Below are 22,153 nucleotides of genomic sequence, written 5' to 3' on the forward strand. Positions count from 1 at the left end.
TTTTCCAGAACTCCATCCAGGTCTCCCACATGGGTGGCAGGAGTGAAAGTACTTGGGGCATCACCTGCTCCTCCCAGGTGTATTAGCAGGAAGCTGGGTTGGAAGCAGAGGCAGCAATTAATCCTAGGCATTCTGATATGAGATGCAGGTACTTTAACCTGTTATGCTATGCCCACCCTTGTTCCTTTTAAAAAAAACCTCCTGTCAGTAAAAAGGTTCCCTTAGAAAGGGCAGGGATTACTGCATACGATCTACATACCATTTTTTAGAGAAAGTATGCCCTCTTTCTGAAGAACTCTTATTTTTAGGAAATTTAAAATGTTATTTAATGTATTAGCCATTTAATAAATGTATTCATCCTTTTGTATGCACTGAGATTCAAGTTGATTAAATAACACATTATTCTTGCCTTCATGATACTTGGCTGTATTGTATTAAACAGCATTAAATAAAACCATGAAATTGCAATTATAAGAGATGAATGTATAATTACCCACTACCAAAAAAAAAATGAAGGAACAAAGAAGTGCTTTGAAAATGTGGAATGTACATAATTAAGACCGAACATTCAGGAAATATCTATTAAGATATGCCAATTAGCAGAGACCTGGACGATAGGCAGAAACTTGAAATGCTAAGAGTAAGGACAATGGTTGAAGGGAAAAGAGAGATAACATTTCAGACAGATGAAATTGTGGTGGGGCATAAAGTCTTGTACATTTGGAGGACTGAAAAGTCCAGTATTTATATACCTCCTGTTATGGGGGATATCAGGTTGAAGATGCAGGCAGTAAAAAAGGTGGAGAATGACTAACACCATCTTCATTTGTTTTTATCCTTGTAATCTTTGGTGGTATCAGAGTAACTCCTTTATTCTCTTTTCTCTGGCTTTACCTTTAAAGTAAATCTACTTTTAGATTGTTAATTATCCTACTGTCCTCACTGAGTTTTCTTTTATTAATTTTTCTGTTAAGGTTAGCCTCATAGATTTTGTAAGCAAACCTTGCTTTTATCAAATGAAGTAAACAAACTGTATTCTGACTACAGAATAATCTTCCTTCTCCATTACTTATTCTGTACTCATTCAGCAATAGTTTCTCATCTGGAAACTGTTACATCTGGGATACCGTTTTCTATTTTATATGCAAATTGTGTTTGCTACTTGACTATCCCAGACTTTTCCTCTCAGACTTACTTTCTGTTCCAGTGACACTTATGAAATTGGTATAATGATAACTCATTTATAAGTATATGTGATGCTAGACTCATCCTCTAAAAATCAGGAAGGGACCAGGACATCTGTATATTTAATAAACTCCCTAATTCTGCAAAAGATTTTTTATCTAGATCACTGTTTAGGAATAATTGACCTAATCTATTTTTCTAACTATCTCCTTTATAGTGTGACATTTTCTCCTTCTGTTTTCCTTAACTGTATCTCAAATTGCTCAATCATATTTGAAAACTGTATAAGCCACTCACTTTTTATGAGAGTTAATTTCAATTAAGTCTTTCATATCTATTATAAAAGTTTCATTTCTCCCAGAACACAAGAAAAAGTGAATGTTTGCTTTTATATTTTTTTTCAGACTGTGAATCAAGGTTGAGAACAAGAAATTATTTCTGAAAAAGGATATTTATGGAATAGCATCATCCTGATGGGAGATAATGGAAAGACTTACAAAGCACATCATTGAGTGTTCAAGTTTCAGAGGTGATTGGGAATGGAAAAGCCAGTTTGAGAGAAAAGAGCTATCTCGGGAAGGACATTTCAGACAGTCCTGAAGACATGCCCACTTTCAGTACCAAGGATCAGACAATTCACACTGATGAGAAACTCTTTGAATGTAAGGAATGTGGGAAGGATTTTACTTTTCTATCAGTCCTTATTCGACATCAGCGAATTCATACTGGTGAGAAACCTTATGAGTGTAAAGACTGTGGCAAGGCCTTTGGTAGTGGTGCAAACCTCGCTTACCATCAAAGAATACATACTGGTGAGAAACCTTACGAGTGTAAGGATTGTGGGAAAACTTTTGGCAGTGGTTCAAACCTTAGTCACCATCAAAGAATCCATACCGGTGAGAAACCATATGCATGTAAGGAATGTGGGAAGGCTTTTAGTTTTGGATCAGGCCTTATTCGACATCAGATAATTCACAGTGGTGAAAAGCCTTATGAGTGTAAGGAATGTGGGAGGTCATTTAATTTTGAATCAGCCCTTACTCGGCATCAAAGGATTCACACAGGTGAGAAACCTTATGAATGTAAGGATTGTGGGAAAACTTTTAGCAGTGGTTCAAACCTTACTCAGCATCGGAGGATTCATACTGGTGAGAAACCTTATGAATGTAAATCATGTGGAATGGCTTTTAGTAGTGGTTCAGCTCTTACTAGGCACCGGAGAACTCATACCGGTGAGAAACCATATGTATGTAATGAATGTGGGAAGACCTTTAGTTTTGGATCAGCCCTAACTCGTCATCAAAGAATTCACACTGGTGAGAAACCTTATGTATGTAAGGAATGTGGGAAAGCTTTCAACAGTGGCTCAGACCTCACTCAGCATCAGAGAGTTCACACAGGTGAGAAACCCTATGAGTGTAAGGAATGTGGGAAAGCCTTTAGAAGTGGTTCAAAACTTATTCAGCATCAAAGAGTGCATACTGGGGAGAAACCCTATGAATGTAAGGAGTGTGGCAAGACCTTTGGTAGTAGTTCAGAGCTTTCTCAGCATCAGAGAATTCACACTGGGGAGAAACCCTATGCATGTAAGGAGTGTGGGAAGACCTTTGGAAGTGGCTCAAAGCTTATTCAGCATCAGCTAATTCATACTGATGAGAAACCCTATGAATGTAAAGAATGTGGAAAGTCCTTCAATAGTGGATCAGCTCTTAACAGGCACCAGAGAAAACACTGGTGAGAGACTTTTTGAATGTAAGGAATGTGGGAAAGCTTTTCATGGTGGCTGGAGCCTTACTCAGCATCAGAGAATTCATAACGGTGCAAAACGTTATGAATATAAGGAATGTGGGAAGGCTTTTCAGAGGGGTTCAGAACTTTCAGCAGCATAAGAAAAATCCTAGTGGTGAGAAACTGTGAACTGGAAACTTATGAATTGAAATTATATGGTAAAGAAAGGACTTTCAACACATGACAAAAGAAAATTCAAACCAATGAAAATCATGTCAAATGTAATTAAAGCACAAATGCCTTACGTGTGTTTCATAAGCTCATCAGCCTAAGGGAGTTCATATAGAGAAAGAAAAATCAAGATTATTCTGAATAAAATAAATGTTTTAAGATCTTTAGCTACACTCTTTTGTTACTTTCAAAAAATTCTTACTCATGAATGTTAAAAATTTAAACAACACACTTAATGTATTTTTTCTTTATTTTAAACATCAAAAGATTAATTTCGTGTTAGCCCTGCTACTTTAAATTTTAAATATTTATGTATTATTGAAAATTACTGATCCATCTCAAAATGATTTTATTTATTGAAAGTCTAAGTTTAGCATTTCCCTCCCCTAGACCTTATCCTAACACTGTTCATTGTTCAATAACTCTGTCTACTTTAATATTTCTTATTGGCTATTTGATGCTGTTATATTTTTGTTCGTATGAGGCTTGGATATCAGATCAGTGGTTTTTAAATTTGCACATGCTCCTATTGCTGTCTCACACTGTTTATAGTAGGTAACTGTTACTTTAATTATCTATCATTATCTGATGAATCTGAACCTTTTGGAAGACTTTTACTTTCCTTTTATAAATATTATACTCTTCATTTTTCAAAACAACTTCCCCTCCATAAAATGTAAATAAGAACATCAAAATAGATATGGTTATGTATAGCTTTCTCAATCATGGATTATCACTGTCAAACTTGGAGCAAACCCTTTAAGACTTTATCTCATTGTTTTTGAAACAAAGTGTGATTATGATATACTATAACCAGCCTTTGATATTCTTTTTCTGTAAATCATTGTTACTATTTTATTGGCTTTATAGTATCCACCTGCTTGTCAAATATTGAAAATTTTGCCATTATAAACGTTTACACTAATGTGTGTGCATTGTTTATTTATCCTTCATTTCAGAGATAATGTGTGGATTTCTTTTACTTATAAAAGATTTATACATTATGGATTCAGCTGTACTTCTTTTTGACCAACAGCCCTGACCTCACTTTCTCCACTATGTTAACCAACTCACTCTAACCAGATCCTTTTATATGCATATGTGATGCACATATGGTAATGTGGGCATAATTAGAGTACTTCAGAGGTTTGTTATGGACTTTATAACTGTGCCTGTTATATAATAAATGCTTCATAAATATTAGCCATCACAATTGTTATTTTATTCTCCAGGTTCATTCTTATTTATGGAAAAAATTTAACAATGATCAATTCAAAAATAAATGGAAAAAAAATCATGTAAATTAATGTAAAAAAGTTTGATTAACACTTATTCCTTATGGAATAAGAATTGTTCATCCTAATGAAAAATATGAGATTATAAAGTGTGAGAAATCAAGTGCACCACAACATACGTATGAGGATGGAAGGAAAAATAAAACCATGACAGCTCCTCCATAATAATCTGATTAACTGCCCATCTCATCATTCTTTGGATAAAAATAAGATTGAAACTAAGATTAAGTTTTCAAACTTTTAATTTCAGAAATTTTAAATTTACAAACAAAAATTGTGAAGTAACAGGATTCCCATATATCCTACACTCAGCTTCTTCTGTTGTTAACACCTTAGTGTGATATATTTGTCACAATCTGCAAACCACACCCAGCTTCCCATATTATTGTTATATTAATATATATTTGTCACAACTAATGAACCTCACCCAGCTTCCCCTCATTTTTTTAATGCAGGCTCCCTTTTATCAGTTCTACCCCAACCACTAGCAGTGAGTCTTCTATATTCAGATTGAGGGTTTGTTTTTTTTTTTTAGTTCCCACATATGCAGGAGAACATGTGGTATTTGTCTTTCTGTGTCCAACATATTTCACTTAACACAATGTCTTCCAATCCCATACATTTGCTGCAAATGACAGGATTTCATTTTTTGCTCAACAAGTATTCCATTGTGTGTTTTCTTTATCTGTTTATCTGATGGTATAAAATTAATTTTTTAAAAATATTTATTTGAGAGGTAGAGTTACAGACAGTGAGAGAGAGAGACAGAGAGAAAGGTCTTCCTTCCATTGGTTCACTCCCCAAATGGCCGCACCAGCCAGAGCTGTGCCTATCTGAAGCCAGGAGCCAGGTGCTTCTTCCCGGTCTCCCATGCAGGTGCAGGGGCCCAAGGACTTCGACCATCTTCTGCTTTCCCAGGCCACAGCAGAGAGCTGGATTTGAAGAGGAGCAGCTGGGACCAGAAGTGGCACTCATATGGGATGCGGGTGCCGCAGGCGGAGGATTAACTCACTGTGTCATGACGGCGGCCCCATAAAATTAAATTTTTTAAAAGTATTATTTATTTTCATTTTATGTGAAAGATAGAGACGGACTTCTGTTGTTTCACTCACCCAAATTCCCACAGCAGCTGGGTCTGGGCCAGGCCAAAGCCAATGGCCTGAGACTCAATCTAAGTCTCCCCCATGGGTGGCAGGGACCCAAGTACTTGAGCCATTATCCACACCCTCCCAGGGTGCGTAGGAACAGGAAGCTGGAATTGGAAGCAGAGCCAGGACTGGTACCAAGGCACTCTGAGATGCGATGGGTGAGTCCCAAGTAGATGGTTTAACTGCTGTGCCAAATGGCCTGCCTTTAAAATTACATTTTAAAAATGTCATTGAGGATCTGACAAATCTTTTTTTTAAAGATTTATTTATGTGAAAGTCAGAGTTACATACAGAGGAGAGGCAGAGAGAGAGAGAGAAAGAGGTCTTCCAACCAGTGGTTTGCTATCCAATTGGCCGCAATGGCCGGAGCTGTGCCGATCCGAAGCCAGGAGCCAGGAGCTTCTTCCATGTCTCCCACGCGGGTGCAGGGGCCCAAGGACCTGAGCCATCTTGTACTGCTTTCCCAGGCCATATCAGAGAGCTGGATCGAAGTGGAGCAGCCGGGTCTCGAACCGGTGCCCATATGGGATGCTGGTGCTTCGGGCCAGGAGGTTAACTTGCTGTGCCACAGCAATTCTGGCCGTTGTGGCCAATGGGGAGTGATCCAGTGGATGGAAGACTCTCTCCATCTGCCTTTACTCTCTCTGTGTAACTCTGACTTTCAAATAAATAAATCTTTAAAAAAAAAGATATTAGGTCCATTGATTATGACACACACAGCCCAGACCATCTGTTTCCTAATATGCTGAAGTAATACTCAGGTCCTCTCCAGTATGCTATGCCATCTGTCCAGTTAACTGCTCTTGGTGCATGTCTGGACTCTATGGCTAATAACAGAGACACCCTAAGGTGGTCCTCTTGATTTTGTCTGAAATACAGGTTAAATTCTAATAATTGCAAATCTCCAAAAATACTAATAGAATGAAAAATATATACTTTTATATGTATAGGAGAAAGTGGTAAATTTTATTACCTGAAAAGTAAAGTTTCTGTTAATTAAAAAAATAGCATAAAAAAGTCATAAGATAAACCAGGAAAAACAGTGATACAACACATGTCAAAGCATTCAATTGAATATATAAAGAAATTTGTAATCGGTAAAGATGGCCAACAATGTGATGGAGATGGAGAAATGAGAAGTTCACAGAAACATAGATAGGGTTTTTAAACATTTTGGAATAAAGATCAGTTTCACTACTGACATACAAATGCAAATGAAACTATACTAGAAATTGTTTGTCTTATTGAATTAAAATTTTGATGATGCATATATAGGATAATGCATGTTTTTCACAAGGTGTGGCAAGATGTTTTCCTTTCTCACAATACTTACAGTGCCAGTACACTAATAAATCATGAAACCATCAGGGCAAAAATCTTTTATCTCTTTACCCTGATGACAGCTGTCTGTATAGTATCTGTTATTTCCAGGTCTTTCCTCAAGAGTCATTCCTCAGTGTAAGACTCTTAACAAATAAGGCTTGTATAGCTTTTTTAAAAGATTTATTTATTTGAAAGGCAGAATTACAGAGAGAGAAGGAAAGAGAGTTCTATCTGCTGGTTCACTCCCCAAATGGCTGCGATGGCCAGGGCTGGGCCTGGCTGAAACCAGGAGCCAGGAACTTCTTCCAGGTCTCCCACATGGATGACAGGAACCCAAACACTTGGACCATCCTCTGCTGGCTTTCCAGGCCATTAGCAGGGAGCTGATTGGAAGTGGAGCAGCAAGGACACAGTGTGGCACCCATATGAGATGCCGGTGTTGCAGGCAGTGGCTTAACCCACTACACCACAACACTGGCCCTGTATAACCATTTACTGTCCTATTACACCAAATTCACTGATCCATCTGCTCCGCACTCTGAAATCCATAGTAGTTCATCAGCAAAATTCATTTATCTTTAAGAATGTTCCATTTATATGTCAAAATACTCAATATCTATTTTTTCTTACAAATCTCTCCTTTCCAGAATTTTCATTTCTACATATAACAACTCCTTCTGTCTTCTCAGACTAAAGAAACTTGGAGTCATGGTTTACTTCCCTCCTGACCCACTTTTTCAATTTTTTTTTTTTTTTGAACAGGCAGAGTTAGACAGTGAGAGAGAGAGAGAGAGAGATAGGTCTTCCTTCCGTTGGTTTACCCCCCAAATGGCTGCCACGACCGGCGCACTGTGGGTGGTGCACCGCGCCAATGCAAAGCCAGGAGCCAGGTGCTTCCTCCTGGTCTCCCATGGGGTGCAGGACCCAAGCACTTGGGCCATCCTCCACTGCACTCCCGGGCCACAGCAGAGAGCTGGCCTGGAAGAGGGGCAACCAGGACAGAATCCGGCGCCCCGACTGGGACTAGAACCCGGTGTGCCAGCGTCGCAGGCGGAGGATTAGCCTAGTGAGCTACGGCGCCAGCCCCACTTTTTCATAACACATTCAATCTAGCATGCATTTCTTTTAGCTCTATCTACAGCACATATCCATAGTCAACCACCTTCCCCTGAGCTACTAGTATGTATGGTGAAAGCCAAACATTCTCAAAATTGGTAATTTCTTGCCATTTTTATGCTTTTTAGGAAGTTATCCACATTTATAACTGTTTTAAGTAGGCTTGCTCTGAGTAATGTAGTTTGCCATTTTCAGAATCTGCTACAGGGTAGCAAAGATTTTACATTGACAGGTTTGAATTTCTGTTGATTTGTATGTCAACAACATTTAAAAAGAGTGTTCTACTTGTAGGTAGTTGACATTGAAAATGTCTAATGACAAGTCTCTTGTTATTCTTGTCCATGCGCTGGAGGAATCTTCATATGCCAATGACTCAAGGCTGTTATAAGCACTTCTCTTGTACTTTAAAAAAAAGTTACCTTTCTCTTTTCAGTTGTTCTTAATTTTAAAATACCTATTAGATATATTTAGGTATTTAGGTGTCTTTTATAACGTTCATGTATTTGGCTGTTGCTCTGGGTTATATGACAATGTTTTGAGCCATCCTTCAGATGGTCTACCTTAGCCTACTTTGGAAACGATTACGCTATCAAGTTTCCCTGTTTCTCTCCTGTTGGAAATATATTGTTCAGCTTCAAAGTTTCTGTGATGTTTTGTGGTTTCTTCCTGACTGTAGCCTGTTGTAATATAAATACTATCTACAATATTGTCTCATTCTCTCTGGGAACATGTTTTAGGGTTCTGTACAGTACTCTGTTTCTGGGGACATTATTACCCAACCCTGTTTTCCTGGGCATTAGTGGTGCAGGCTGATCTCCCATCTCTGGATTGTGGACTTGTATGTGCTATATTGTTTTTCTGTGTCTATCCATACCTGTAGAAGATGGTCCAGTGTGCTCAGTTTGACAGATGACATGGTCTCTCAAGATTCTAAGGGTTTTTCATGTAATTGGATTAACAGTGGAGATATATTCTATAACATTACATAAAATTTTTCTCTCAGAGAAGATTAGAATCCTCACAATCATATGCAAACAATTTTACCTCTCATTTTATCTTAAGTACACCACTGATTATACTTGTTTTGACTTAGTACGTCTAGAAAAATGTTAAAGACTCTCACAAGTGCAACGCCACAGGATAAAGGAACTGTTCACACAACAGCATAGGAACAGTCCGCTGCCTATGGACTTGCCAGCACCAGTCCACAAACATCCACCATCTCCCAATCTCCCCTCTTCACCTACAGCCCAGGTTTCCTGACGCCTCAACTCCTGTCACCCCCAGGGACAGACCATGAGGTGGCAACTGACCACAGTTCTGCCTCTGAATTCAGAGGTGGAGCAATTCCCGGAAATAACACTGAACTTGCAGGTCCTTCGGGAAATAAAAGTCGGCATGGGGTCCCTGAGATGCAGCTGGCCTTGACACGCTGATTCCTCTGAGCGCTGTACCCCGGCATAACCCTGACAGCTCTAGGTGTTAGCGCCTGGGATCCGTCCACTGAGAAGCCGGCCTGTGGCCCGAGGACCTTGGTGGATATTGTTGACCCAGCCCTTTTACTCCCAAGTGCCAGACACCAGTTGCAGGTCTCCAGCATCTGGGCAGAAGATGATTTGCACCACGCGGTCTCTTGGGGTCACCAGCCAGGGTCCTTTGGGGTAACCTTGCCTGTGATCTTGAGACTTCTCATTTGTGCAGTGTCTCTTCTAGGTCATATGATCTTTGTGATGTAATGAAGTAAAGTGATCCTGTTTATAAAGAGAAACTTTCTTCAAGAAATTCACAGTGATTTTTCTACATTCTTTCTGTTTTTGTTCTCTGGACATTGTGATAAAGAGAGCGGTGTTTTATTCTGAGCACAAATTTTGATATATGAAAAGTACAGAGCATGACTTTTTTTTTTTTTTTTTTTTTTGACAGGCAGAGTGGACAGTGAGAGAGAGAGACAGAGAGAAAGGTCTTCTTTTTGCCATTGGTTCACCCTCCAATGGCCGCCGCAGACAGCGCACCGCGCTGATCCGGAGGCAGGAGCCAGGTGCTTCTCCTGGTCTCCCATGGGGTGCAGGGCCCAAGTACTTGGGCCATCCTCCACTGCACTCCCGGGCCACAGCATAGAGCTGGCCTGGAAGAGGGGCAACCGGGACAGAATCCGGCGCCCCGACTGGGACTAGAACCCGGTGTGCCGGCGCCGCTAGGTGAAGGATTAGCCTATTGAGCTGCGGTGCCAGCCAATGACTTTTGATAATATAGTATTGCTAAATGATACTACATGGGGTACCAAAAGGTTGGATTATACACTTGGAGACCTCTAGTAATGAAAGCAGAGTTGTGAATTCCTTTTTGCAGCCAAGAATCCAGTGAAAATCAATTCAGATGTGTAGTGAGTTCACACAGTTGGACAATGGCCTTTGTCTTGGTTTTGGGAAGTTATGTGTGCTATTCCAAGGTGTAGGGGCTGAAGAAAAGAGGAAGAAAAATTCTAATGTAGTGAGTCTTGGAGTTTCCAGTCTGTCAGTTTTCTTATGGTCCAGTTCTCTTTCTCCATATTACCATCTTAATATTCTGTTCTTGCCAAACAGAACAATTTATAGGTAGTTGGAATAAGCCACTTTGCAGGGATTAGGAAAAATACATTATTTGTGAAGCATCGAGTAAAGCTTTGTGCTTAGCTATTATAGATGAATAATTTTCACTATTCACTAGTCAGTCAAAGATTCACTTATCAGCTATGAATCCGTGCTAACAGAGACAGTGTGTGATCTCTTTCTATTTTCTTGTGGGAGGAGACTTCTCAGTCTAGGAGCTCTAAGAACTCTTCTGGATCTTCTCCCCCAGATCTGCTTTACTAGTGTGTGTGTGTGTGTGTGTGTGTGTGTGTGTTTCCTTATAAGTCAGATTACAACTCTTTCATCCTGGGTTGTAGATTTGCAAGCATGTAAGGCAGACTTTCTATGCCTTTGTCACCTCTTCCTGGAACGATAATGTTATAATCTATGCCCTGTTCTTTTTTATTGATTACACTTTCTCATCTAATCCTGCAAGTAATAGGCACTTCTGATAGGATTATCTTTATTTTACAGGGGAAACCAGGACTGAATTAGACTAAGTGCCCTTTCAAGGGTCCCAGAACTGGTAGGTGGCAGAGATGCCAATGAACTGTCCCCAGTATGGTCCTTCGTCTTGTAGGCTGCAACACTGTGATAATATAGTGTTTTCTGTATGTACCCTAATGTGGTAAAGATTGGAAGCACTGTCCTCTTGGTTCAAGATAAAGAGAAATGAATGGTAGGGAAATTGGTGACAAGAAGCTGATGACTGAGTGACTAGGGTTAGAGGGAAAGAGGACAGGGAAATCTTTGGATGTAAAATTCTCTTGTTCAAGGAATTAAATGGATTTACGAAACAAAGTTTACAGACTGTTGAGAGAGTCTTATTTTAGTTTCAAATCTGAATGGCTTGGAAGGTAGTGTTGACATGAATGGAAATCTGTAATCAATGTATTAGTTGATATCTAAACCACTGATTCATTTTAATATCACTAAAAGAGATACTAAGACATAGTATGTACTTCTTGATGTACCCTGAGCGAGTACACTGTAGTCTCACCCATGAAGTATTGTTGCTGAGGAGAATAAGGACTCTAATAAAGCTTGTTCTTTTCCTTTAAGCTACTTTTTAAGTTAACAGGAAATTGAGGGTTTCAATAAGTTCATTGATTCCGAAAGGAAGCCATCAGCCAAATCTCTCCTCTGTGTGCCCATTTGCTAGTGTCTGTACTCTGATAGCCTCTTCTTATGAGGCCACCAGTCAGATTGGATTAGGACCCACCTTAATGGCTTCATGCTAACATCATTGCCTCTTTAAAGGCGCTGTCGCCAAACACAGTCACATTCTGAGGTAGCAGGGGTTAGAGATTCAACATGTGATTCTGGAGGAGACATAGTTCACAGCCCATAATAATCTTAGATGCATTTTGGGGCAGGTCCTATAACTTTATAAAGAATCTTTCTTAAATACAGAAAGTTCTCTGATCATTTTTTGTCAAGAGATCAGTTTCTTAGTTAAATTTAAATGTCCATTTTACTAATTAAAATATTCTTTGTGGGATGGGCACTGTGGTGCAATGAGTTAAGCTGTTGCTGGGGATGCCCGCATCACATATCAGAAGTGCCTGGTTGCACCAGTTTTCACCCCTACCCACAGTGTACAAGAGTTCCCTTTTCAGCGCTGTGGTGTAGCAGGTTAAACCTCTGCTGGCAGTGCCGGCATCTCATATGTGCTCTGCTTCATGTCCTGGCTGCTGTTATCACAATCCAGCCCTCTGCTAATGGCCTGGGAAAGCAGTTGAAGATAGCCCAAGTGCTTGGGCCCCTGCACTCACTTTGGAGACCTGGAAGAAGCTCCTGACTCCTGGCTTCAGATCGGCCCAGCTCCAGCCGTTGCAACTCTTTGGGGGGTGAACCAGAGAATGGAAGACCTCTCTCTTTCTGTCTCTCCCTCTACCTTTAGCTCTGCCTCTCAAATAAATAAATATGTCTTTAAAAAGAGAGAGAGAGACATCCCTTTTCTCCATACCATTACTGAGACTTGTTTTCTCTTGTCTTTTTTAATAATAGCCATCCTGGCCCTTACCTATTATGTGTTTGTTTTCTTTTGTTTGCCCTTCCAAGTACAGGAAACACAGTTCTCATTGTCCCAAAACTCTTTTAGGACACTATGCTTTGGTTTTGGTGGCAACCTAACTTCCTGATCATAGAAATTTTATTTTCTTCCTTCATTCCCTTCTTCCTCCTTTTTTTACTTTTCTCTCCCTCCCTCCCTCCCTCCCTTTCTTTCTTTGCTTTCTTTCTCTCCTTCCTTCCTTTTCTTCTGTCTTTTGATTTATTTTATTCATTTGAAAGGCATAGTGACAGAGAGAGGGAGAGATAGGGATCTTCCATCTGCTGGTTCACTCCCCAAAATGGCTGCAACAGCCAGGGCTGGACCAGGCTGAAGCCAGGAGCCAGGTGGCAGGGCTCCATGTACTTGGGCCATTTTCTGCTGCTTTCTCAAGTGCATCAGCCAGGAGTTGGTTTGGAAGCAGAGCAGCCAGATCTTGGTCCAGTGCTCTGATGTAGGACCCTGGCAGTACAGGAGGCCTCTTAATCTGATGTACCCCAAGGCCAGCTCCAGAAGTCTCTTTCTAAATATCCTTTATCCCAATTTCCAGTTTCGCAGTTGTCCTTAAAGAGGGATTGAGACTAAAAGGAGAAAGTTAGTTTCTTTTCAGATATTTTGCAAGTCTTAAATAGGTAAACAGACCCTAAGTTTTGAAGGCCAGTAGCCAGGCATTTTTATTTTGTTTTTCTCTTTTTGGCCTCATCCAAACTGGAGACAGAAAAATGCTCATTTTTACTACCTTTTTACAAAATGAAACTTAGACATACCATTAGAAAAGAATTTCAGTACAGTACGCAGGTCGTATACAGAAATCAATGGAGTTTACATACACAGACACTCATGACATACAATAAGAGACTCCATTTCTCAACCTAGGAAGAACTTTAATAAGTATCTGCAATATTTGGGGAAAAAAACAAGAGCTCTTCAGGGGTATGATAGCAAACACAAATAAATGGAATTTTAAACTTGCATAATAAAAAATTCAAAACTCGTTGACTCATAATTCAATAAAAATACCCAATGAGATCTTCTTGAAGTAAATGAGCAAATTCTAATGTCTAAATGGGAAAGCAAACAAGTGAGAATAGCCAGAAAAGTCCTTTAAATGGAGGATAATAGGAGTAAAAGCAAGCCAATCAAGCAGTAAAATGTGTCATAAAATTGCATGATATGATTTGAACATGATTCAGGATAATAGGTGGGTTAGTGACAATAAATAGAATCTCAGAGATGGTTTGAAACACATAGTACATGCTAAGTGAGATTTTATATATATTCCTGAACTGTTCATTTTTTATTTTGTGGATATTTTACTAAAATTCATAATACTTGGTAGATGTAGATTTTTACACATAAAAGGATGACACCTCTCCATGTATTAATATGGAACCATTCTATGAAGTATTAGGATGTGAAAATAGTAAGATGAAAAAGTATCTATATATGTAAATATCTGACATCCACAAATACACAGATACGTACTCTCAAAATCCATTTGCTTTGGCTGCTAGAAGAACTTCAGGGCTATGAGATATGCTTAAGAGATGCCCACCATTTTCCTCCTTTTGAACGTATTATTCCATGGGAAAACGTTGCTGCATTTTAGTAGAGCCAAAAGAATTGCTGATGGAAGGTTGTTGGATGTAAGAGAAAGAGGAGTCGAGAATCACTTCCAGTTTTCTAACTTGACATTCAGTCAATTGAGTTACCACTTTTTTGAGATGTGAGACAGCAAGTGGAGAAAAGGTTTGAAGGTAGGTGAATTCAAGAGTGGTTTCAGGCTGGCGCCGCGGCTCACTAGACTAATCCTCCGCCTTGCGGCGCCGGCACACCAGGTTCTAGTCCTGGTCGGGGCGCCGGATTCTGTCCCGGTTGCTCCTCTTCCAGGCCAGCTCTCTGCTGTGCAGTGGAGGATGGCCCAAGTGCTTGGGCCCTGCACCCCATGGGAGACCAGGAGAAGCACCTGGCTCCTGCCATCGGATCAGCGCGGTGCGCCAGCTGCAGCGCGTGCACTGTGGCCATTGGAGGGTGGACCAACGGCAAAAGGAAGACCTTTTTCTCTCTCTCTCACTATCCACTCTGCCTGTCAAAAAAAAAGAAAGAGTGGTTTTGGACATATTGTGTTTGTGGTGATTGTTAGGCATCCAAATGTAAAAGTTAATGAGTTGTTTGTCTTTATGACTCTGAATTTTCTTTTTTTTTTTAAAGAGAGTTTAATATATGTATGTTTATTCATAATTAACCCATGATTAATTATACATAATTAGGAGGTACACTGTGATATTTCAATGTATGTATACAATGTGGAATAAGATTAATTAGCATTTCTATCAGCTCAAACATTTATCATTTCTTTGTGTTGGGAACATTCAGAATCCTCTTTAATAGCTACTTTGAGACACACAATTAACTAATTGAAAACAGCTGGGCATTTAGGAGGTCAACCTCGATGTGCCGCAGAACATTAGAAGTTACTCTTCCCATCCAACTGCACCCTTGTACCTATTAACCATCTTCCCCACTCCCCTTTCCAGTTTCTGGCAGTCACTATTCTATACTTTTACTTCCATGAGATCAACCTTTTAAGCTTTCACACGTAAGTGGGAACATGTGGTAATTGGCTTTCTGTGTCTGACTTGTTTGACTTAATGCAATGCTAGAAATAGAAATGAGAGGACTGTTCTTTTTCATGACTGAGTATTATCCCATTGTGGATATGAAAGCACATGTTCTTTAGCTCTCCATCCATCAATGGGACACCTACGTTTATTCCATACTGAAGGGCCGAAGTGCCTCCATTTTGAAAAACAGCCTCCATTATGAGAGCAGGGCCCGAGTTCCCATAAAGGCAAGCATTTCGGGGAAACTGAAACTTACAAAGGGCAGTTCAGTGGCGATTACCAAAGAAGGTAATTCCCTGAACCCAAGCCAACCAGAGACCATCCCAACCGACTAAGAGCAACTTGTTAGAGCCCCGTCCAATCAGTCAAAGCCCTGTACTGTAAGCCCCCGCTGATGTAACCTTGTGGATTTTCCCTTTAAAAACATCCCGGAACAAAGCTCAGGGCCTTTTTCCTTCCTCCACTGTGCTGGTTGGATGGATGAGGGCCCTGCTACGGCTTGTACTCCCGAATAAAACCTTGCTTTTGCATTTCGGTGTGATCGACTCCCTGGGAGTCTCTACGGGGATCCAGCGATCTGGGCACAACAATACGACTGGATTTTCAAATGAAGTGCAGGCTAGAGAGTAAATGTGAGAATCATGAGTAATATAGATGGTATTGAAAACTGTATATGACAGAATGAGAACATTAGAGAGTGGGTACAATTGACATAGAGAAGGGTTTTATTATGTCCTGATCAGGAATGTGTACTTTCACTTTATTTTTAAGTTTTTATTTATTTTATTTATGTGAAAGGCAAAAAGATAGCCTGTCAGGAAGTTACTCTTCCCATCCAACTGCACCCAGGTACCTATTAACCATCTTCCCCACTCCCCTTTCCAGTTTCCCATTCTCTAGTTGACCTCCTAAATGCCCAAAGCAGCTGGTACTGGGCCAGGCTGAAACTAGATACAGAGAACTCAGCCCTGGTCTCTCACATCAGGGGCAGGAACCCAAGTGTTTGGGCCATTACCTGCTATCTCCCAGGGTGCATATTAGCAGGAAGCTAGAATTGGGAATAGAGCTCACTCTCAAACTCAGGCACTCCAATTTGGAATGAGGGCATTCCAAGCCGCATCTTAACCACAAAGCTGAATGTGTGCCCCTGTACTTTTACTTTAAAAATTTCCTGTTAATAATATACTTGGGGGGTCAGTGCTGTGGTGTAGCGGGTAAAAGCTACTGCCTGCAGTGCCAGCATCCCATATGGGTGCTGGTTCGAGTCCCAACTGCTCCACTTCTGATCCAGCTCTCTGCTGTGGCCTGGGAAAGCAGTAGAAGATGGCCCAAGACTTTGGGCCCTTGCACCTGCGTGGGAGACCCGGAAGAAGCTCCTGGCTCCTGCCTTCGGATCAGCACAGCTCCGGCCGTCGCGACCGATTGAGGAGTGAACCAACTGGAAGACCTCTCTCTCTCTAACTTTGACTTTCAAATAATATAAAATAAAGTTCAAATAATGGTAAAATGACAACTATACATATGTACATTAAAGGCTTCATTGAATTATAGTTTAAACATAATAAAGTATATTTTTAAGGTACACAATTAGATGGTTTTTGGTATATTTACAGAGTGGTGTCGGTATTGTCATAGTCTAATTTTAGAACATTTCTTACATTCCCCAAAGAAACTTTGTACCCAATAGTAGTTCTGTCCTCTTTCTCTCCTCCCCACTAATTCCAGACTTTCTGTCTCTGTGGTGTGCCTATATAGAAAGGATAGTGCAATATGTGGTCTCTGTGACTGACTTGTTTACTTAGCATAGTATTTCAAGGTTCATGTGTTGTGGTAAGTACCACTAGTTCCCTTTTATGACCAAGTAATGTTCCTCATTTTAGGGCTTGTTTAGCCATTCATCAATCAATAGACATTGGGTTCTTTTTACCTTTTGACTATTAAGAATAATGCTGCTGGGGCCGGCGCCGCAGCTCAATAGGCTAATCCTCCGCCTGCAGCGCTGGAATCCCATATGGTCCCCTGGTACTAGTCCTGGTTGCTCCTCTTCCAGTCCAGCTCTCTTCTGTGGCCCTGGAGGGCAGTGGAGGATGGCCCAAGTGCTTGGGCCCTGCACCCGCATGGGAGACCAGGAAGAAGCACCTGGCTCCTGGCTTCGGTGAACCAATGGAAGGAAGACCTTTCTCTCTGTCTCTCCCTCACTGTCTGTAACTCTATCTGTCAAATAAATAAAATAATCTTTAAAAAAAGAATAATGCTGCTGTGAACATTTATGTACACATTTATGCGTAATTATTTGTTATAAATTTTCTTGGATATATACCTAGGAACTGAATTGCCGAGTCATGTTAGTTTTGCAGTACCACTTGTTCGAAAGACTGTCCTGCGAAGCATTACCTTGGCACTTTTATAAAGAATGAACGAACTGGATGTACATGTGATGGTTTATTTCTGGCTGTTTATTCCATTCTGTGGACATGTATTACCCTATGTATCATAGGTTCCGCATCCAGAGATTTAACCCACTGTGGATGCAAACTGTTTGAAAACAATAATTGCAACTATACTGAACATATGCAGCTTTTTTCTTTGTTCTTATTCCTTAAACAACAAATAATATAACAACTTCTGAGGCAACATTTATAACATATTTGACATTACAAGTAATATAGAGATGATGTATAGTATATAGGAGGATATATGTAGGTTATATGCAAATATTTGTGTACTTTCAATATAAAGGACTTGAATATCCACAGATTTTGGTATCATCGGGGTCCTGGAACCAGTCTCCCTGGGATTCCAAAGGATGACTATACATCTCTCCTTAAGCCTGAATCATAGTTTGATTACTGTAACTTTAGAGTAAGTTTTATAATTAGGATTTGTGAACCCTTATACTTTGTTCTTTATTTTCAAGATTTATTTTTGGCTGTTTGGGGTCCCTTAAAGATTCTATATGAATTTTAGGATGAGTTTTCTATTTCCTCAACAAAAACCCAATTGTGGGGCAGGCATGTGGTACAGATGTTAAGGGGCACCTTTGGATACCCACATCACATATTGGAGTGCCTGGGGCTGAGTCCTGGCCTTTTTACTGATTCCATCTCCCTGCTACTGCACACCCTGGGAGGCAGCAGTGATAGGTCAAGTAGTTGGATATCTGCTCCCCATGTGGGAGACCCACATTGAATTTCTGGCTCCCAGCTTTGGCCTGGGCAGTCTTCACTTTTGTGGACAGTGAACCTTTCTTTGCCTTTCAGATAAAATATATGTTTAAAAAATACCACTGAGATTTTGAGATATTGCATTGAGATCAATGGATCCCTATGAGTAATACTATCATCTAAACAATATAGAGTTTGCTATTCCATGATGACATAATAGCTTTCTATTTATTTATGGCATTTATTTTTTCATAAAACATGTTTTCTTAAAAGATTTATTTTACTTATTTGAAAGGCAGAGTTACAAAGAGAGGGAAAGACAGACAGAGAGCTGGTTCACTCCCCAAATGGCTGCAATGACTGGGGCTGGACCAGGCCAAAGCCAGAAACCAGGAGCTTCTGGGTCTCCCACATGGGTGTAGGGGTTCAAGCACTTGGGCCATCCTCCACTGCTTTCCTAGGTGCATTAGCAGGGAGCTGGATCAGAAGTGGAGCAGCTGGGACCAAGAGCCTATATGGGATGCCAGTGCTGCAGGCCGGGGCCTTAACCCACTGCTCCATAGCACAGGCCCCTAAAATATTTTCTTTTTTTTTATAAGATTTATTTTATTTATTTGAAAGGCAGAGTTACAGAGAGAGGTAGAGATAGAGATCTTCCATCCACTGGTTCACTCCCCAGATGGCCGCAAGGACCAGAGCTGTGCCCATCCAAAGCCAGGAGCCAGGAGCTTCCTCCGTGTCTCCCACGTGGGTGCAGGGGCCCAAGGACTTGGGCCATCTTCAACTGCCATAGCAGAGAGCTGGATTGGAAGAGGAGCAGCCGGGACTAGATCCGGCGTCCATATAGGATGCCAGTGCTTCAGGCCAGGGCCTTAACCCACTGTGCCACAGCTTCGGCCCTAAAATGTTTTATTTTCATGTCATTATAAATGAAATTGTTTTCTTAATTTCCTTTCTACATTGTTCATTTGTAGTATATATGATATTTCCATGTTGATTTTATATCATAAACTTTGATGAATTCCTTTAACAGGTTTCTTTTTTGTGGAATCTCTCGAGTTTACTTTATATGATATTTTGTCTACAACAGTAATTTTACTTCCTACTTTCCTGTTTAGATTTCTTACTTCTTTTGCTTGTTGAAGTGCTATGGCTAGAACTTCCAGTACTTTATTTAAAGTGCCCAAAGTGGCCATTCTTGCCTTGTTCCTGATCTTAGAGGAAAATCTTCATTCAATCTTTTTCCATTAGGTATGATGTTACTTGTGAGTTTTTAAATATATGGCTTTCAGTATGTTGGGGTATTTTCCTTCAATTCATAGTTTGCTGTTTTCTATCAGGAAGTGTTTTGAATTATGTCAGCTACTTTTTCTATGTCAACTGGGATTATTGTGTGCTTTATTTCTTTTTGTAAAAGTGTTATATTATTATTTTGATTTTCATATATTGAGCTATCCTTTATCCTATCTTCCAAGAATAACTCCCAATTATTAAATTAGGTTTATTAGTATTTTATTGAGTATCTGCATTAATAGCTAATGGGATATTTAGTGTTCTGATGACATCTCTGACTTTGGTATCTGTATAGTGTTCATGTCATAAAATGAGTTAAGAACTATTCCTTCTTTTCAGTTTTTTGAAAGATTTTGAGGGTGATTGGTGGATTTTTTTAAAGATTGATTTATTTATTTGAAAGTCAGAGTTACACAGAGAGAGGAGAGGCAGAGAGAGAGAGAGAGAGAGAGAAAGAGAGAGAGGTCTTCCATCCACTGGTTCACTCCTCAATTGGCCACAACAGCCAGAGCTGAACAGCCTATCTGAAGCCAGGAGCCAATAGCTTCTTCCGGGTTTCCTACGTGGGTGCAGGGATCCAAGGACTTGGGCCATCTTCCACTGCTTTCCCAGGCCATAGCAGAGAGCTGGAGCAGCTGGTTTTTTTTTTTTTTTTTAATTTTTTATTTATTTATTTATTTTTTTGACAGGCAGAGTGGACAGTGAGAGAGAGAGACAGAGAGAAAGGTCTTCCTTTGCCGTTGGTTCACCCTCCAATGGCCGCCGCGGCGCACCGCGCTGATCCGATGGCAAGAGCCAGGTGCTTTTCCTGGTCTCCCATGGGGTGCAGGGCCCAAGCACCTGGGCCATCCTCCACTGCACTGCTGGGCCACAGCAGAGAGCTGGCCTGGAATAGGGGCAACCGGGACAGAATCCAGTGCCCCGACCGGGACTAGAACCTGGGGTGCCAGCGCCGCACGGCGGAGGATTAGCCTAGTGAGCTGCAGCGTCGGCCACAGCTAGGTTTTGAACCGGTGCCCATATGGGATGCGGGTGCTTCAGGCCAGGGCATTAACCCACTGTGCTACAGCGCTGGCCCCCCCCCCCTTTTTTTTTTTAATTTGAAGGGCTGAGTTACAGAGAGGCAGAGAATGAGAGAGGGAGAGAGAGAAATAAGTAAGGTTGTCACTTGCAGTGCCGGTATCCCATATGGGCTCCGGTTCGAGTCCCAGCTGCTCCACTTTCAAACCAACTCTCTGCTATGGCCTGAGAAAGCATTGGAGGATGGACCAAGTGCTTGGGGCCCTGCACCCACATGGGAAAATCTGGAGAAAGCTCCAGGCTGTTGACTTTGGATCTGCTTAGCTTCGGCCATTGCAGCCAGTAGGGGAGTGAACCAGAGGATGGAAGACCTCTTTCTCTGCCTCTCCTTCTCTCTCTCTGTGTAACTCTGACTTTCAAATAAATAAATAAATCTTTAAAAATATATTAAAGCCAAGAGGTTAAAAAGAAAGGATTTTTTTTTTTTTTTTTTTTGCGCTTTAACACTTTAATGCAGTTCCAGCCGCTTCTCCGGTTCATTTCAGCTCCTTCACGGCCAGGCCTGGGGGCAGGGACTGCTTCAGCTTCTCGGCCTTCTCCTTGTCCGTGATGACCAGCGTGTAGAGGTAGCGGCTGCAGCGCACCTTGAACTTCACGTTGTCCTTGTTCTTCTTGATATTGACGGACTTGGCATCCTTCCGCCGGGCCGTGAGCAGGAAGTCCTTGATCTCCTCGATTTTCCGGGGCATGGCGACCAGGCCGTGGACCAGCACCCACTTCGCCGGAACACCGCCGGGAAGCGACTCACGGCAGCAGCGAGAAGGGAGAGAGGCGGAAAAGAAAAGAAAGGATTCTTAACACCTTCCTGACATAAACTACACATAGTAGATTGTCATAACCAAATGACAGAAAAAGCCCAAAAAACAAACAAAAAACTTCTACAAGGACATCTGCTCAGAAACTGTGTATTCAACCTTTGACTAATGTCACCATGGTTATTAATCATTGTGGTCAAACACTGTTTCAGAATATTTGACGTGATCCTCAAGTTTGCCTTCAACTTTCCCTTGCGTCATCTGTTCAAATGTGCTTGCTGTTTATAGTAAGGCAAGCACACTCCCGTTAATAACTATTGCTTGGCTGTTTGTATTCAGGTTGACACCGAAGCACAAGCACGCTCTGAGGCCGTGAACAGCAGCAGACGCACTCCCACCGGCAGTAAAGGGTCACGCACCACCGGCCGGCGGTCAGGGCCCAAGGCAGCCCCTGCTTTAGCCTCCCGGACTCCGCTCTGTGCTCCCCACCCACCAGCCAGAATTTCCACACCTGGGGGCTGAGATCTGGAGGACCCCGTCCCACACTGC

At 41.1% G+C, this 22,153-nt stretch overlaps 2 protein-coding genes across 2 annotated transcripts; one reads left to right on the forward strand and one right to left on the reverse strand.

Annotated features, from left to right (window-relative positions):
- The first annotated feature begins 1,789 nt into the window (after positions 1–1,789).
- On the forward strand, positions 1,790–21,627 carry LOC100347048 (zinc finger protein 345). Its single transcript, XM_070062354.1, is given in 2 exon segments — positions 1,790–2,916; positions 2,918–21,627. Coding segments are annotated over 2 exon segments (1,284 nt in total). The 3' UTR covers positions 3,075–21,627.
- LOC100352574 (large ribosomal subunit protein eL38) lies at positions 19,913–21,945 on the reverse strand. Its single transcript, XM_070062427.1, has one exon. It carries the CDS (start codon positions 21,536–21,538, stop codon positions 21,326–21,328), a length of 213 nt encoding a protein of 70 aa, XP_069918528.1. The 5' UTR covers positions 21,539–21,945; the 3' UTR covers positions 19,913–21,325.
- Between the last annotated feature and the right edge of the window lie 208 nt (positions 21,946–22,153).

The sequence above is a fragment of the Oryctolagus cuniculus genome, chromosome 18 (genome assembly GCF_964237555.1).
Source record: "Oryctolagus cuniculus chromosome 18, mOryCun1.1, whole genome shotgun sequence".
Lineage (NCBI taxonomy): Eukaryota > Metazoa > Chordata > Mammalia > Lagomorpha > Leporidae > Oryctolagus > Oryctolagus cuniculus.

Coding starts and splice junctions, on each gene's coding strand:
- LOC100352574 (XM_070062427.1), bottom strand. CDS start 21,538: ATGCCCCGGAAAATCGAGGAGATCAAGGACTTCCTGCTCACGGCCCGG.